Here is a 17442-nt window from a genome sequence, read left to right as displayed (position 1 = left end):
TGCAGTCTTTGAAGTACCTCTATCTATAGAAATAAATAAAATGATGACAGTCAGAGAGAGACCTTACCCTACAGAAGGTGCTCTGTGAGGGGGTTCTCAACTTCAGGTGCTTGAACCTTCCGCAGTCTTGCAGCCTTTCTGGTGGCTTCTCTTTGTGCTCTTTCTGTCAAAAATTGCAGGAGAAAGGATTGGGGATCTGGAGTTCTTCAGCTTCACCTGTGAGTGGGGGGGAAACACACAGGCAGAACATCCACTTGCAAAATAAGTTTCAGATGAATCTTCAAGAAATACGCTTTAATGAGTGAAAACCCATATGGAAATATCCACCCAACTATTTACTGGTGTACTCTTTTCCTCCCCCGTCCTTGCTCTAGATTCAGATGCCTCCTGCTGCGAATCTGCTTTATCTCCAAGCAAACTAGCATCCAGATCATGTGTTAGGACAGAGGACAAGATTCATAGTGGTGGTAGGATGAAGCTCCACGCTTTTGATGAGCTTTCTCAGCATCCAGAATGGATTGCAACAGGAGTAATTTGCTGGTTAGATGCTCCAGAGTAATTCTCGTGAATTGATATATGTGATTTAGTTGAGAATTCTGCCTATTTAGTCACAGGATTGCTTACAACAAACCTTAGCGCTTGCTTGAAGAAACTTCATCAGCAAGCCTCTAAGGGAAGGCAATCCACTGAAGGTGGACAAGCTAGCTTTGCAAGAAACTAAGATTTTATTTTCTAGCTCCAAACATCAGGACCTTGTTGTGGTAATGGTCCTGACCTTCCACAAAATAGATATTTCAGGCTCAGCTGAGTTGCCTCTAGTGAATTTGAGAAGCCCTTGTAACAGATCCCCAGGTAATCTGTTTAGCTCATGCAAACAGTAGCTATGAAATATCTAATAGCAGGTGTATCTCAGCTTGCTTCATCTGCACAAGTTCAGAACAAACCTGTTTATGCACTGTAGTCACAGAGGCAACCAAGGAGGATGACTCAGACTTTTACCCAACCTGCACCACTTCCCACTATTCTTTGAAAGTAGCTGGGTAAAGAAGTTTGTCCCAGAGCCAACGTAACTGGAAGCTCAGAGCCACATTTCCCTGTGATCTCGTCTGGATTTCCAGTTCACAGAAGAAGCAAGGCTCTGGTTGAACATTTACCTCAACTGAAGCAAGATAATCTACCGAAGCTGGCTTTTGAAGTAGCATGGGAATTGCCATCAAACTGCTGAGGTTTAAGTATAAGGTCTTTGCAAGCCACTGGTTGCAAGTACTTTATCTAGATGTTCCAATAGAGTCATATTCTGTTGCGACAGGCTTGGCTAGCACTTACTGGGAGCCTCTCGAGCCTGTTTTGTGGGCTGGGAACACTTTGAGTATTGAACCAAGAGACTAAGTCAGGTTATCTGACCTTAGTGTGAAATGGATCTTGCGTGTGAGTGAGATAGAGCCATGCTGTTGGATGCAGGTTTCTATTCCTGGCCTTGTAGAAACATGGAACAGAAAGAAGTATAACTCATTAAGTTCAAGACTGAAGAAAGGTGCTAAGAAGGACTTCTGAGGTAGTTCTCTTGTTTGTTTGTTTTTCTTCAATAACTTAGCTTAAGGCTCCAGCATGTAGAGCTCTAGAATAACTGCTAGAGTTTATGCAGAGAAATTTATATTACAGATTAGAGAATCTCTTTATACAGATAAAATAATGAAGCCTTGATCGGTGATACAGAGGTGAAAAGCCATAAGCTTATAGAAAACTGCCAAAAAGGGCGGCAGGTTATAGTAAAAACAAAACTAGAGCTAGAAAATAAATAGATAACAAAATACGAATGATCGAATATAATTACCCTGACCTACATTGGGATGTTTCTGTTTGCGGCACAGTCATGGTTGGATATAACCAAAAGCAGTAAGTTTGTCCTCTTGTGAAGGTGAGAGGAACTATAAAGAAGACTGTGCCCTGCCTAGTAACGCTATGCGGGAAAGGTGAGGTGTGAGCGTGCCCCTGAGGTGTATTAAAAGTCTTCAGCTCAAGAGATTTTTCTCCTTTGAGCAGTTGTATGGACTGACAATGCATAGAATATCTGTACAAAGAATTGGATTAAGGCATCTGTCTAGTAATGCCAAGTAGTTAAAAGTGTGTAGAAGGTCTCAAATATCCTTTCCAATAGACATTTGAAAGCCATTTAAAACATATGGGGGAGAGCAGCATTGCTTATGTTTTACATGTTTAGTTGGTAGCTAATAAATCAGTGCATTATACATGTTTGAAGTATAAGCATCTTCTGTATAAATAAACCTCAGTTCTAGCTGAACAACTGAATCCTTGTTCAGATCCTGTTTAGTTTCATAGCTATTATATGGGTGTTAAACACAGTACTCGTGGATATCTGTCTCATGCCTCTCAGCATTTCTCATTGTAACTTTCCGGTGTCCATCTGCAGAGCTTTTGCTATGTGGTGCCTAAAGGAATTTAACCAATTCTGATTTCCAAGTTGGAAAACAACGAACGTAGGGTGAGATAGTGTGTGGGACTAGTTAGGTGCCCTTAAATGGGTGAGGGTTGTTGAGGTTCAGTTGAAGGTGGTGTGTGTTTGGTGGTGGGAATGTGTGGTGAGTGAGAAAAGGGTCTGTAGGCACATGTTCACTGTGCTGGTCAATAGACAGAGTTACAGAGTTCTTAACTGTTGCTGCCATTAACAGCATTACCTGAATAAACTGGGGAACATGTCCTGCTTTCCGGTTCCTGCATTTGTTATTGTAATGTATTAAACCTGCATAATTGTTAGTAAGTCAGCAAAACCATACAGAATGATGATGTGCTCTGCTAAGGGTGTAAAAATATGTTTTTCAGTTAAACTAAGAAAACAATTGTTTTCATCAACTGCTTGATGTCTTCCGACACTTGCTTCTACCTGCAGTATACTTAAYTGTATATAAAACAGCCCCGTTAGGGCTACAGAATCAATAGGAAATACAGATTCAGAACTAGAACAATAATTTCCCTGGGTATGTATGCTTGTGGCAATTTCTATATACCTGATGAAAGTTTCATAGCACCTACATTTCTGCCAGTGCGAAGAACAGACTTGCCCTGCAAATGATTCGGAACAGTTGGGTCACTGTTTTGCTCGTTGCAGAATTTGGAAAGTATGTAAGGAAAGAGGCAGGGGACCAAAGCTGGAAGAAAAGACAGTGTCATGCTGTTCTATGGGACTGACTGTAGTTTCTGTAGTTCTGGAAAAAACATGACAATGCAACATCTCTCCAATGGTTACTGATTATTTTAGTAACTAGTCTTATTTACTGGGGGTTTGACTTACCAGTTCAAGCCCAGTTCTCACTGTGTATTGTCCTGTGGAGGGGGGGGAGGAAGAGAGATTAAAGTAAATAAGGACTCTGATACTGTATAGAGAGACTGTGTTTATGGCTGTGGAGGCAGCCTTAACTTCCTAATGATTAGATTTTTTTACTTTGTCATGTAAATGTTCTCGTAGTATTGTTCTTAATGTTTAGTTTTCTTCCTCCCTCTAGTTCTTGCATTTAAAAACAAAACAAAACCCCATACAACTCATTGTATCACATGGTAATTAAATTCATTCTGTACAGACAATAGCCATTTAAGCTATTGCAGGAGTTAGAGGATGATAAGCTTTTACTATGTTATGGTGCTGTATAAGAGGTTCTGTCCCCTAGACTGCCTTTTTTCAACCTCTTCTAACATGCCTTTGCCAAGTACCAGTTCCCCTTTGGTATCACCTCATCAAGGTTGCTTCTCACCAGCCTTGTCCAAGGCTGCTTGTCTAGTACTGCCTGTGTCAGTTTGCTCATGTTGTTTCCAAATGTCTTTGTTCTTAGCTCCTGCTGTTTTCACTTTTGGTCCTGATCTTTATAGCCACATAACTCCAACAAATGATTTTCTTTCTCTCTCTCTCCCTCCCTCCCTCCCTCCCCTGCTTCTCCCCGATTGGACTCTTTTTTTCCTTCTGTATTTCTGTGGAACTGCTATTTCATGCTGTTTGGATTTCAGTGGGAAAAGGGCTTTTTTTAAAAAGTAAAGGAAGTACCTGAGATGATCAGAAAATTAGATGCATCTGCATCTGAACTGACAAATGTAATTTAAGCTAGCATAAACTACATTGCGTGTTTGATCCTTGCCACAGAAAATGCCACTGTTGTAAATGGCCCAAGTGGATCCTGTTTCCATAAATCACTAAGTCTGGGATTTGTGATGGTGTGTGTTAAGTAGCCTTAATAGGATGGTACTGATTGCATAACCTGCCAAACTTGCCTGCTGCTTCTTAAGAAAATACAAAATTACTAAGTAAAAAGTAGACTGAACAGAAATGAGATCAGAGAAATACTAATTTCAGGAGCTTGGGTCAGTTAAGTCAGATCATAGCTTAAGTTTCAAACTGACTTTCTCTGTGTATAACTGGAGTTGAGGCATCTAGTATGCGTATGAGCCTATTCAATAGTTTGCCATTGGAAAAATGGGGATTTTTAAAAAATATAAATCTCCAGTACTAAAGTCCTTTCTCATCAAGGAAGAACAACACATTTCATCTTTATACTGTGTAATTTGAAAGGAAAGATGCATCTGAGATGCAAAACTCAGAACTGTGAAGTGTCTGTCCAGATCTGAAAGTGTGAATTTGAATTTCGCTGTAGGGATGTCCTTCTGCAATGCTGCTTGGTTGATTTGGCATGCTTTTTACATTGTTTTATTTAAGTAACCTTAAAGAAACGTAATGTTTTTACTTACAGCACTTGAAGAATCGGAAAGTGACATTTATGTGCGATTCATGAGGTCACACAAGTGTTATGACATTGTTCCGACAAGCTCTAAGCTTGTTGTTTTCGACACTACGTTGCAAGTGAGTATTCTCCTTTCAGTCTGTGGTTTGTTTGTTTGTTTGKTTGKTTTTTTTGCAGTTCACTTGTTTTTCTTCTAATGTGTGTGTTTCCTGAGTGATAAATGAAATTTTATCTCTTGAAGTTCTCCTGTAATACTGTGCTTTGATTGCAAAAACCCATAATGTTTCAACTGTATCTTTCATGGTCTGTTAGAGAAGGACATGGGGGAAGACTTCTTTGCTCAACAAAAAGAGAAGATATAATTTATATTGTAGTTGGAATCTCTAGCTAAAAAACTTTTCAAATGAGCACAGAGTTATATTGATGACTTCATGGCTATCAAATTTTATTCACCTACATTTATGTAAAGATCTTTGTTGTAATAGTTACGATGTATCCAGACGCTTTCAGCCTACTCTTGTTATATTGTTAAGACAATATAGGACTAGAATGGATGCCTTAATTCTGCAAACTATTAAATTCTCCTGGAAATCTTTGTTTTCAGTTTCTCATTTTGCTTTTAATCATCATCTGCTAGACTCTTGTCTCTGCATGAAGAATTTATTTGCCAAAGGAAAGCACTAGCTGCCCACTATAGAAACAAAGTCGAGTTGTGGTAGAGAGTTGTGGCTTTCTTTGTCTGTTTCCTAGATTTTGAAATTGGTGGGAGGTTTCTTTTGTTTAAAGATGCTCCAGTTTTGACTTGACTAAGCCCAGTGAAGTAATATTGGCCTGGAATGTACTGCTCAGTTAGATTCCAGTCTCCCACAGTTGGAGACAACCATATAATAGATATTTAGTCCCACAGTGTTCACAGAACCATCCTGTGTATCAGATAATCCTTTACAATGTGGGATTATCCATACAACAGTCTCAAAGATGCAAAACCTACATTATGCAACAAGGAGAAGTAATGTGGCAGCATTGCGTGTGTTCTAGTCAATTTATACAGTCACTCATCCTGGGGAGGCACCCATCCTTCTTGAGCTGATCATTAGCTGATGGGGCAGGAACTTCTGATGTAAGCAAGAACAACAGATACTTAATTAGTAGAGCAATATGTCTATTTGTACTTGGTACTAGAATTATATTAAAATTTAGGCAGGGCTCTGGATAAGAGTCTGTCCACGTGCCAAATGGCCTCCTGATGCTAACTGATCTGGTAGCCAGGAGGGCAGCACTGAACGTAGTTTATATGACATGAGACACTGGTGACTGTTTCCTCCTTTATCCAGAAAGGCAAACTTTTACTGGAAGCTTTTCATTCTTAAATACCTTGGAATCATTTTAACAGTCACTTTTTTTCCTCCTTCTTCCCAAGGGTTCTTTACTGGGTGTTGGATTTTGTAGTGAAAATACATTTGATCTGTGGTTAGAGATGGAAGAGAGAGTCTTGGAGGAAGAGCTTCTCAGCTCACAGGCATCAATCCCAGAGTTTAGATATTTACAGTATCAATTTTACATGCCTCTTCCACATCTTGACTGTTTTGATAGTCTTTCAGCCACATCTGTTCTTGCGCTGAACCAGTTGCGTGGACCTAGTGATTATCCAAGCACTCTAAGCTATCAGTGAAGAACATCTAGATGTAATGAATGCTTCAGCCCATTCTTTTGCCACAATCCTTTTCGGAGACTTCTCTCTCTGTCTCTTAGGAGCTTTATTCTGTGGGAAGTTAATCCTGTTGACTTTCTTTCACCATCTCAGAGGGAAAGGGTTCTACAGCTTTTCCTCTCTCCTGCCCAAAAGAGAGAAGACTGTTAATTTTGAACTAAAGAATCCAGACCTTTTGACCTGAAAAGTCAAGTTTGGGGTGGTAATGTTATTTGACAGCCTCTCAGCTCTTTAAAAAGACTTAGCTTCCTTTTTTTTTTTTAATTTCAGAGAATATTTATTCTTGCACTATGAGATAATCTTTTGGGAATTGGTATCTGTAGCTTGCTGTTGGTATGACCCACGGTTGAGTTCTGAGCTGTCAGTGATCACCTGGGTCAACAGCTTGATCTTGGTCATTGTTGCAGTTGGAAAAACAAGTCTTCCTCTTTGCTTCATGAACCAATTAATCTTAGGGCAGTTGCGGCAGATCACCAATTCCTTTTGGATTCCCCAGGTCTGTTGTTGAATTGCATAAAGTCATGCTAGATACCAGCTTTCTTTACTGTAGCTGTATTGAGATAGCACTATTCATACCAGGAAGCTGGAGTTTCATCTCCAGTTGGTGAGCCAATGTGGGATAATGCTTGGAGAAGCAGAGTGTGAGTGAGTGAAATTTGTTAGTCATCGCCATAAAGGAAAACAGATTACTCACTGATAACAGAACTTTCACCAATACCCCACTCAAATCCATGTCTTATTTGGGATCCCTAGAGGTTCTTGGATTATAAATGGAGAAGAACGAAGGGGATGCTTTGGCCTGTGTTCATGGGAGCATAATCTCAGCTTGCTTCTTCAGGTATTTCTAAGTGGAGGAGGGGAGTGGTAGAGGGGCGGTCTGTAGTTATTCATTCATACTCTGATATATGGCATATGTGAACCATATCTTGAACTTGGATTAGTGGTAAACAGCTCTTCTTCCAAACTGAATACTTTTGTGCTTTATACCATTAAATTTCATCCCAGTTTCATCATTCCCTAACTTAGGAAGTCACAGCTTTCTTGTAAAATAATTGGCACTGTCTTCCAGCTTTGCTGCAAAACTTTAAGCAGGTTGATCTGAACACTGATCCTTGGGTACACTGCTAGCAGATCTTCTAAATACTTCTCTGTCAGTATTTTCCTGTGCAGTTCTTTACCTATCACCATGTATTAATATTCCAGCTACAGTATCTTCAACACATATTAAATTTCTTCATTCTAGTTGTAAAGCTGATGCACATATATATATATATGTTTGAAACTTAAAAATTGAAGAGTTCTTTTTTGTTTTTTTAAAAACAAAGGGATGGAAGAGAAAGCACATCATAAGGGTAGTCAAACAAAAACTTATAAAGTGTTTGTGTTACAATTTTTAGTACATAAACAGCTTATTCTTCAGTGCCTTGGGACCCCATATCGGTTCCTCTTTGGATAACGTAGTACACAGTCTTATGAAGCATTCAGTGTCCATGAATCCTTTTTAAGTGAGTGTGTTTTGCAGATGTTTGGTGTCATTCTTGGGTCTGTTTCACTCATACCCAAATTAGTGTTTCTCCTAATTAAAAAAAAAAAAAAAAGTGCCTTGACATCTTGATACAGCGCTTCAGAGACTTTATTTCTAACTGAATTCAGGTTTTAATAGTTCGGGGTTCAAAACAGAATATATGATAAGGGCTTATTTTTTGCATCCCTTAGTGTAAGCTAGTAGCAATTGATGGAAGAATAGAAAAATCAGAGCCGCGTTGTGTTTTAATGCGGTTCTTTGGAAGACTTTGCCTTTGGATTTGGATTTGTCTACAGTATCTTGTCTCCCTCTACTGGTCAGAAATCACAACACACATCAAGCCTGTTTCTATCTTGGAAATTCTTTGTGAGATATTATGGAAGGTCTTTTAAAACCACTGTTAACTATAAGACTGAAGATATTCTTTATATAATGGGATCTGAGTCATACCACTAAAGCAGTATCAATTCTTAAAAGCAATTATTTAGTCCCAATATCTTGGAGGGAGTTAATGTGAAGATTTGTAAGGAATTTTATTTTAACCCTGAACGAGAGAGAAGATGGTAAGGTGACATTATGCTGCAAACAGAAAGGAAGTCTTAAGTAGCAGCAGTGGTAGCTAGTAAAGAGCAGGAATGGGTCAGCAGTCTCTTCAGTCCTGCTTATTTGACAGTGAGAAAGTCTGGGGGCCTCTTGATTCCAGCAGCTACCAAACACCTCACTTCCTAGTGCTAGCACACCAGTCTGGACTTACACATTGAGAATACACCTATGCAACTGGCACCTATGTTATGCTATTGTGAAAGTGGTATGTCTCATGCTCTTCAATTACGCATCAAATCATGTGCTAAGGGATGAGGGTGCTGTGTTCAGCTGGAGAATGTGCCGCTTGGGGTGGACTTGGGCAACATCTGTACTAAATAAATAAAATGTACTAAGCCAAGGTCCATTTACCTGCCTGAGGTCATCCAGCACTGCTCAATTTGCCTTCGTACAGCTTAGTTTTTATTTCCCTCCAAACAGAGTATTTGTATCTACCCTGCCTACCTGGAATGGTCCTTAGCCTGTGCAGAGCCCTGAGCCATGGTCAGATATTGTCTGAGAGAGTAGTAGTTGGGTTAGTGCTAATGATTTAAGTCTCACAGTTGGTGGACTTTTCTTTCACCCTTTTTAGCTTATAATACAGATGTAGCCTGTAAGTAATGGGCCTGATAAATATTGAACTCTCGTGCAGTGCTGTGTCTCTCTGTCCTGCCGTGAATACTCCTCGTATGTGACAAGCTCCAGTGTTTTGCTTTTCCCAGAGATGATGTTATCTTTGCTTAACACACATTAAAGACACTTTGAAGGTGTGATCTGAGCATGAAGGATTGGAGTCGAGAGACAATTAGATGTTATGAGCCATCCTGTSAAGTTTGGCAATTTGGTTCTGTGGATGGTGGGGAAACTAGGCAAGTTGCAACGGTGTGTTGCAGCTCACAAAGAATAAATTGCCTGTCTCATCTCTTGCTCATCTCCCAAGATGGGGAACAGTAGGAGAACAAACATTTTGCAGCTCCTTTGAGTGGATTAGGAGGGTTCTCTCCTGAAGGGCCGCTCTGCAGGCAATGAATGACTGTTCACTTACTACTCTTCATTCTGAATATTTGGTRTATGGGACTGGATCATCTTTATTAGACTCTAGGAAAATTCCGAGCTGGATGCAGGTTTACTCATTACCTCCTTGTGTTTTGAGCACAGTATTTAATTACTCTACAAGTGTTAATGCTTTTAATTTGGCAATGTTCTGGGGAAATAAGGTGACATCCAGATCTGCCTTTACTTTTTCTTTGCTGTGTCACCATACATACCTGATATGAGTCGAAACCAAGAATCTGACCTTTTCTTGTCTTTTGAAACTGATTAATACTTTGGGAGGAAAATAGGAATTTGAATAATTCCTGTATTAGTTGGATTCACATGCCCACAAAACATAGCACTTTGTTCCTGCTCCATCAGTCAAATTATTTATCTTTAGTATCTCTTTATCTCTCTCCTGTGATGTGACTTCATATTATTTTCCTTGTTACTACATGAGCTTCTGACTTTTCTTTACAATAGAGGAATGCATTTATCCCCCATTACAAACTCCATTTGGATTTTTAAAGGAAACTACTGATTTAACCTAGCTTATTGCAGTTTCTAAAGTTTGCCTCTGTAAGCTTATTTAGGATCAGATTTTTTTGTCTGGCCTTCAAACGTATTTGTTATTTAATTTGTTTTGCTTTTTGCCCAACCCATGTAAAGATGAGAAGGATTAAATAGTCTGTTTTGTAGTCCAGAGCAATCTGCCCTCCAAAAGGAAGGTAAAAGGTAAGTGTAAGACGGGGACTTCCCCGCTCTGTATCAAGCAGCAGTTTGTAGTCACAAGGATGGTATATAGCAAATGCAGTTGCTGGGTATTGTGAAGTTCTTAGAAATCCCTGTGGTGTGAAAAACTCTACCTAGCCTTCTGTTCTGACTAAACAACATTCTCACCTATTAAAAGTAAATCTATGCTTTAATACTAACACATACATGGCTTTTGCTCAAGATGATCTGGAAGCTATTTTTAAATTATTTGTTCAGCACTTCTTTGAAAACTAGTAAAAATCATGTTTATATAGAAACAGTCATCAAAACAAGCTTTCAGAGTCCTAAAGATTCTCTCCTTGTATGTGCTGAAGAACTCTTGGACAGTTAAATGACGTGAAGGTTAGATAATTTAGCCTTTCTGTTTAATWAAATGATCTAGTTGGTAATGGACCAGATGTTACCACCACTGAAGTTGGCTTTTGCCAGTAGCTGTCACACACTAGTAAGAGCTAAAATACTTATTTTTCTACCACATAACTAGAAAAATATTTGGTATAATCTTCTAGAAACCTTTTTATGGGGATTTAACAAACTGGAAGTAAATGTAGTTTCTGCAGAGTGTGCAGAGTGTGCAGTGGATTCCACGTTAGAAAAGTGGCAGAGGATTTGTATTCCTCCTCCCTGTGCTGAATCTATTCAGTAATTGGATTTATTATTCTTGTTCCCTCCAGGTCATTCTTGACTGGGGTGTTGCCTCCCTCCAAGGTAATGAGATAGACCAGGTTTCCAGGAAGAATACTGCAGAATCTTTTCCTTCCAGAAACCCATAGCAGACTATGGGTCTGCCATTGCAACAGAGTTCTCACAGCTTTATGAAAGGATTGACTGTCTGTTCCTTAATTGGCTTTGAGGTTTTTCCTCTTCAAAGTTGCTAAATTTAAACTAATATACTGTCTATGTTTCTAAGTAGTGTGAGCACTCCTCCTGGCTTACCCGTCCCACAGAATCATAAGAGAATAATATAATTTGGCTTTTACTGACATGGGGGCTGAGACAGTTTGAGCAGGCCACATAAAAGATGCCTTTATTTAGATCAGGCCAGAATCAGTAGTATAATACTAGAAGACTTCCCCCCGGCCCCCAAGCTGCTCCTGTTTGTCTGGTATGCAATAAGCATAGCAGCTTAATTCCTGCAGGTCTCAAAACCAATAGGAAGCATTCATTCCTGGATCTTTGGGGAAGATACTGTGAAGCCCTTTGTACCAATTAGGCAGAAATTTCTGTTTCTGTGCAGTGTGTAGACACGGTTTGTACTGGACTGAGAGTCGCGTATTATTTATTCACCCTCTTTTTTTTCTTGTTTGTTTGGTAAGATCTCAGTCTGAAGGAACTTCTGTACCCTTTCCAATGCAGTTGATCCCAGTGGCTCTGGCTATGAGGCTTATCTCATTTCTCAGTCCACTGTAGCATGGAATCTAGCAGCAAGAATTCTGGCTTCAAGTGATTCATTTCCTAGAAAAGAGACCTGTGCTATTTTTTGACGTTATTGCACACTAAGAACTAGAAGGTTCCCCTCAAACGTCAGGTGGAAGTAAACATCAGCAGAGTCCCTCATTGAGATGAGGGAATAGCAGAGTTGACTGTAATCATGGAGCAACAGCTATGTAGAAGAGGTCTCTGTGAAATCAGCACATCTGTGGCATTAGAGGGAGAAGGAGACTCCTTAATTGTCAGCTTCAGTGTGAGCATATCAACATAGAGTATCTGAATGAATTAAAGCCTCAGTTTGGTGTCTTCAGTTGGATTGGGTCCCTTTGGTGGTGGTGGGGGATTTCTACATGAGGACGTAAAGTGTCTGTTCTCTGGGGAGAAATGCAGAATGTGTGCTTGCATGCTGTAACTTAGACTTAAGATCTTACCTATTCTCTCGCCCCTTTTCTGGGGTTTGGCTTGGGTCTGATGAAGGGTATTACTCCAGCTCCTAAATTTTATGATGTGCTCTATGCCCCATAGTATATCTGTCTGGAGTGTTCACTTTCCGTGTCCTGTGAATGGAGAAGAAAAATGAGTTTTGTTCTGGTTTCATCTAAGCTTTCCAAAATTCAACATGAGCTAGAGGAACCTCTCGTGTGTTTGAGAGTTGGGGTTTTTAAGATATGAAAACAAACAGAGCCTTTAAGTTAACAGTGGCTTTGTCTAATTCTTTTTTACTTTAGTTGAGGGTATGGCAGGTAGAGTAGGAAACTCTTCTTTTCAAAACCTGCTTGGTCTTAACCTTAGGTGTAAGTCTGTATTGCAAAGGGAGTCCTTAAGTAGCCTTTTTATTAGAAGGTGTAATCGTACCAAGGAAGGAATACTTCGGCTAAATCCATAGACTAAAGAAAAAAATAACTGGAGAATGATTTTTGAATGCAACAGTCATTGCACTTATATAATTGGTTAGTCTTGTATGCAGGTTTAGTCTTTCCAGACAAGCCAATTTATAAAAATACTGGATGATATACGTGTGCTATAAAACAATTTTTCTAATAACTTCTCAAAATAGCTCCTTTACAGAACTGTAATTCACTGTAACTTAAAAAGATGTATGGCTTGGACAACTGCAGCTTTATTTGAAGAAAAATTGGAATTGCAAGCTAATGTTTAATATCCTTCCCAATATTTTGTTGGCCACTTCTTGGGAAAGATAGAGATAAAGCAATCAATCAAGCCTTTAAAAAAAAAAAAAAAAGTTGCTGTGAGAATTTTTAACTCTTCTAACCATAGGTATTGCCACTAGATTACAAGTTAGGACAAGACTGTGCCATTTTCCTCCTGACAGCTTGGGGAACTGGGGCAGAGGTTCTCAGAAAAACTGGTTCTCCCCTCCCCCCCTCCAAATTTCTTCAGATTTTCTGAGTTTGGGCAGCATTACCACCTCCTCAATTGAAGATGTTTAAATGCCATTGCCACCTGGGTGTGAATTGCTTCAAAGTATAGGTGTGTGAGATATTTGGAGAATATTTACTCCAAGAGCAAGATGAGCTAGCAAGGTGATAATCGCAGTGTTTGGAGATGAATCAAGGAATCCAGCATTCTAATTTAGCTTACAAAAAATCTTCATACTGTGAAAATAAACCCTTTGGAAGATGATGCTGACAGTGTGAAAGAGAAGGGTTGCCCAAAGAGCTTTCTGTGGCAAAGTTATACTATTTGTAACATAGTATTGTCTTTTTCTGTGTTCGCAAATACTGCATCACAAATGAACTTTCAGATGAAAATTGGGTGTTTAGCCTTCTGCAGATGATCTTTTTGCATTACTTGGTGTCCATTGACTTTAGTAAGAGTGAGTAAGAGGGAAAGCTGGTGTGAGCACCTCCAGTCATTGCTGAAGAGTATTTTTCAGATAAGAAAAAACTTTTCTGGTTTACGGTTATAGCTTATATAACATGGTGTTATGTAAAATATAATATAAAAGTGTGTGTGTTTATGTAGTATTTATTTATTTATTTATTTATATTTTATTTATTTATTTATTTATTTTGAAACAAGCTCACCCTCAGTCTTTCTGTGAGGGGCTTCCCTCATTCACAGATGTTTCTCTGAGAGAGCATTTCCACAAGGACAATCCTAGGCCAGTGAGATTACTGGTCCAATGTATCATAATGACCAGTGTTTCTTTCAGTGTTTCCACTCAATGAGGAAGAGCTTTGTATAGCCTGGTGAAAATCTTTCATCTGGTGTCCCCATCTCTGTCACTGTCTCGTAATTAAGCTATTCTGGAGCTTGTTGACCATAAGAGACAATGTTTTCCAGATATTCTACTGCCTGAAAGATAGGACTTCCTATGTACGGATCTAACACAATCTTCCTTGGTAGTGTCTGTCTTACTGGAGGAGGCTAAGTCCTCCTTAGAGATGAGAATGGAAACATCTGGATGGTCTGTAGAAGCAAATGATCTCCAGAGGTCCTGTCCAAGCTAAATTACTCTCTTACTCTATTCAGCATATTCACAGATAGTACAATAAGAAGGTGAAGATGCTTGAAAAAACAAGCTAAAGATGCAGAAGCAATTGCTTCTGTAAATGTCACAAATGCTTCAACTGTTCATCAGTCTTTGGATCATCGGAACAGTGTCTATGAAATCCTTCGGATATGTCAGCCTGCACCAGCCTAAAACCAGCTTGATGCAAGCTTAACCATTCTCAAATGACCATTCAAAGCCAATGACCATTCAGGCAGTCTTTGGGTTGAATTGGTGGAATGAGTTTCTTGTAGTAGAAAAAGCTTGTTCACATTCTGCTTGCTGAAGTGCAATAGCACCTATTGTTGAGGTGACATATAATATAGTGCATGGTTTTATTCGCTGTGTTCTTTGCTCTAATATGACCCTTTRCCCTAAGATGCAGAATATTGGAGGAGACAAGTAGTCACATAGGGTGGGATTGCTCAACTGATCATAGATGCTTAGAGTGTACACATCTTGTAGTCAATGGGAAGAGACTGACATTTGTGGGACAAAATTCATCTCACTCGAAGGCTAGTGAGTCATGCTGCAGAAATGACTAATTCTCCCTCTTGGCTATAAAGAGGAGATGAGGTGAGCTTGCAAGGTCGGCATATACATCAGAGCAAGCTCTAAATCTGGGCAGATAAATGCTATCCTTAATGGTTCATTATGTTTCTGTTAGGCCCACTACACGGTTAATAGGAATGAAAGTGCTTTGTATAAAGAATGTTTGTACATGATGTTAACAGCAACAATCTGTGGGATCTGGCTGAAGAACAATGGTTTCGTGAAGGTCAGGCCAGTCCAACCCTCAACTTAAGATCAGAAAAAGAGCTACAGCAGACGATTGGCCTCACACAAGAGCAACGCTGTTGATGGTGTTGAGAATGAGCAATGCATGGTGGAGGTCGAAGGATGGGACGTGGTAGAAATTTTCAAAGATTACAGACTATATATATAATCTGAAAGAAAGGTCCTTGTGGCTATATTCTGCATGAATATCATTGAAGCATCTAAATGTGCTGGAGAAGAAGCCCAGTGCCACACCCCAGTGCCTTGGCTGGCCACCAAGCAGTACTTTGGGCAACTGAAACTGGTAAACCACAGAAACTAAAGGGAAGTGTGAGTGGATGTGTGTATGTTTGTGCTTGCAAGCAATTTCAGCAAATAAGAATGAAGTAACAATCTAGCTTAAATAAGAGACAACAAGTATTAACATTAAGCGCTCCTGGCATTGCTGTTATACTTAAAAGGTCACTGTGTAACACTTCTTGCATAACTGAATGAGAGCAATAGCAGTATCACCTAATTTGGGATCAAGGAGGATGACATAGGGGGACAGGTTCAAGTATTCTCTTACTAAATAGTGGAGATCTGTTACTTTAAATGCTTTGTGTCCTAGTTCCCAAGCTGAACCCGTTGGCTTTTACAGCGGTTTTAACTCTGCGTTAGCTCAGTAGCCATGTCTGTCCGGCTGCCCTCAGTTTTTCCAAAACCTTTCCTTCTGAAGTGAGGCAAGATGACATCTAATAAAAGCTTCTTGAGATTCTTGGAGACAAATCACTTAGAAAGAAATCAGAAAAAATCAGGATGAGACGTGATCCCTTGAGAATTTTTTTTTCCTTCATCAGGATTCTCCACGAGCTCAGTTTAGTTTCTAATATATCTTTGGAGTTCTCTGTCTTGAAGCATCTTTGCTGTATCTAAAATCATCCCTCAGTTTTGCCATCTTGACCATCTGTACCTTGTGCTAGATGGTGTTCTTTGCTGCTACTGCATCTGAGAAAAAGAAATACTACTGTGAATTTCGAGATTGCCTGAAGTCTTGTACTTGGCATCCCAAGTCTTTCTACTGTGGGCATGATTCTTTTCCAAGTTATCAGTTACAGCGTTCATAAACTCTCTTGAGGAGTTGTGTTGCATGATTGCTATTTGGAAAATTCCCCCCCCATTAGCTGTTACCTTAATGTACTGACCCAGCTCGGGCAGCTTGTTCTTGTGAAGGGCTTGGTACTTAAGTTGACAGCAGCTGTTAACCTTTTCTCACAAAGTGTGACCGCTATTCCAGTGGAAAGCTATCAAGGCTGAAAGCTCCCTATTTCAGGTGGTTTGAGTGTACTTTCCTCTTTTTTTAATGAAGAGCAGTTAGAACCTATTTACCTTGGCCCAAGGTGGAGTTAGTCTGTGTGAATTCACTTCTCTCTCTTATCGACTCCCCAAATAGCTCACTGCTGCTGGGTTTTGCTACATTAACAGCAAGTGTGATGCTGTTATGTGGGAACACTTTATTTTGATGTCTGCCTCGAGGGTTTCTTCGCTGTTTCAGTCTTCTTTTTGAGTTAGTAAACTCCTATGCTGGMTTTGGTAATGTTTACATTTTACCTAACTTCATCCTCTGTAGCTGTTAATAAGTGGCTTAATATCTCTGTGACCTTTCTCATTTAACCATGTTCTAGAGAAATATTCTGTCGCATGTATATTGCATTTTTATTGGTGGGTTCTGGATATTTTTTTCCAGCACGATTTCTTTAGTTTCACTGCAGTTTAGGGAAGGTGGTTGTCATGCAGATCGTTACTCCTATTCAGTGATGGTACGGCAGAAGCATCAGTAAAGTCTGAAGACAGCTCTGAGAGCTGTTCCTTGCTGAGGTCGGAAGAGCAGATTTCCTTCTAACTGTTAGAGAGAGAAAAGAAGCTGGCTGAGACTTGGATCACTTACAAAAGCCAAGTCTTAAAGATTCAAGTTCACGTACGGTATGATAGTGCTAGCTCTTTGAAACGTTCAGTGTGAATTAATGTATGCCGAAGTGTAGGCAGAGGTGATGTGTTCTGATGCAGGCTAGAGGTCTTACAAACTTTTAGAGATTTAAACTGATTCATTATAATACTAAGTAAAATTTAAATGGAGATTCTGTCGAATATCTCATGACACTGGATTTCATGTGGGTGGTTCTGCAAACTTTTCCTAGATGACTGTAACTAACAGCGGCAGACTTCTTATTTTTGGCCTACCAGTGGTAACTGGTGATAAAATGAGTTATTTTATACTGATTAATTTGTATAAATCAGGAATTTAAAAGCTGCTGGGATAGGAAAAGAAATGAGACTCTTACTGTTTCTGTTTTTTCCCTTGCAACTG

The 17442-nt window shown here is 39.5% G+C and overlaps 1 protein-coding gene across 2 annotated transcripts in view; it reads left to right on the top strand.

Moving 5' to 3' along the window:
• PRKAG2 (protein kinase AMP-activated non-catalytic subunit gamma 2) overlaps positions 1–17442 on the top strand; it is a 228256-nt gene that overhangs the window by 190638 nt on the left and 20176 nt on the right. For both annotated transcript variants that reach the window (XM_026091566.1, XM_026091565.1), the window contains one exon: positions 4755–4864. In XM_026091566.1, the coding sequence (XP_025947351.1) occupies positions 4755–4864 (110 nt within the window). The remainder of the gene's footprint in view (positions 1–4754; positions 4865–17442) is intronic.

The sequence above is a fragment of the Apteryx rowi genome, unplaced genomic scaffold (assembly GCF_003343035.1).
Source record: "Apteryx rowi isolate R43461 unplaced genomic scaffold, aptRow1 scaffold_91, whole genome shotgun sequence".
Taxonomy (NCBI): domain Eukaryota; kingdom Metazoa; phylum Chordata; class Aves; order Apterygiformes; family Apterygidae; genus Apteryx; species Apteryx rowi.
This window is presented reverse-complemented; position numbering and strand designations above follow the sequence as displayed.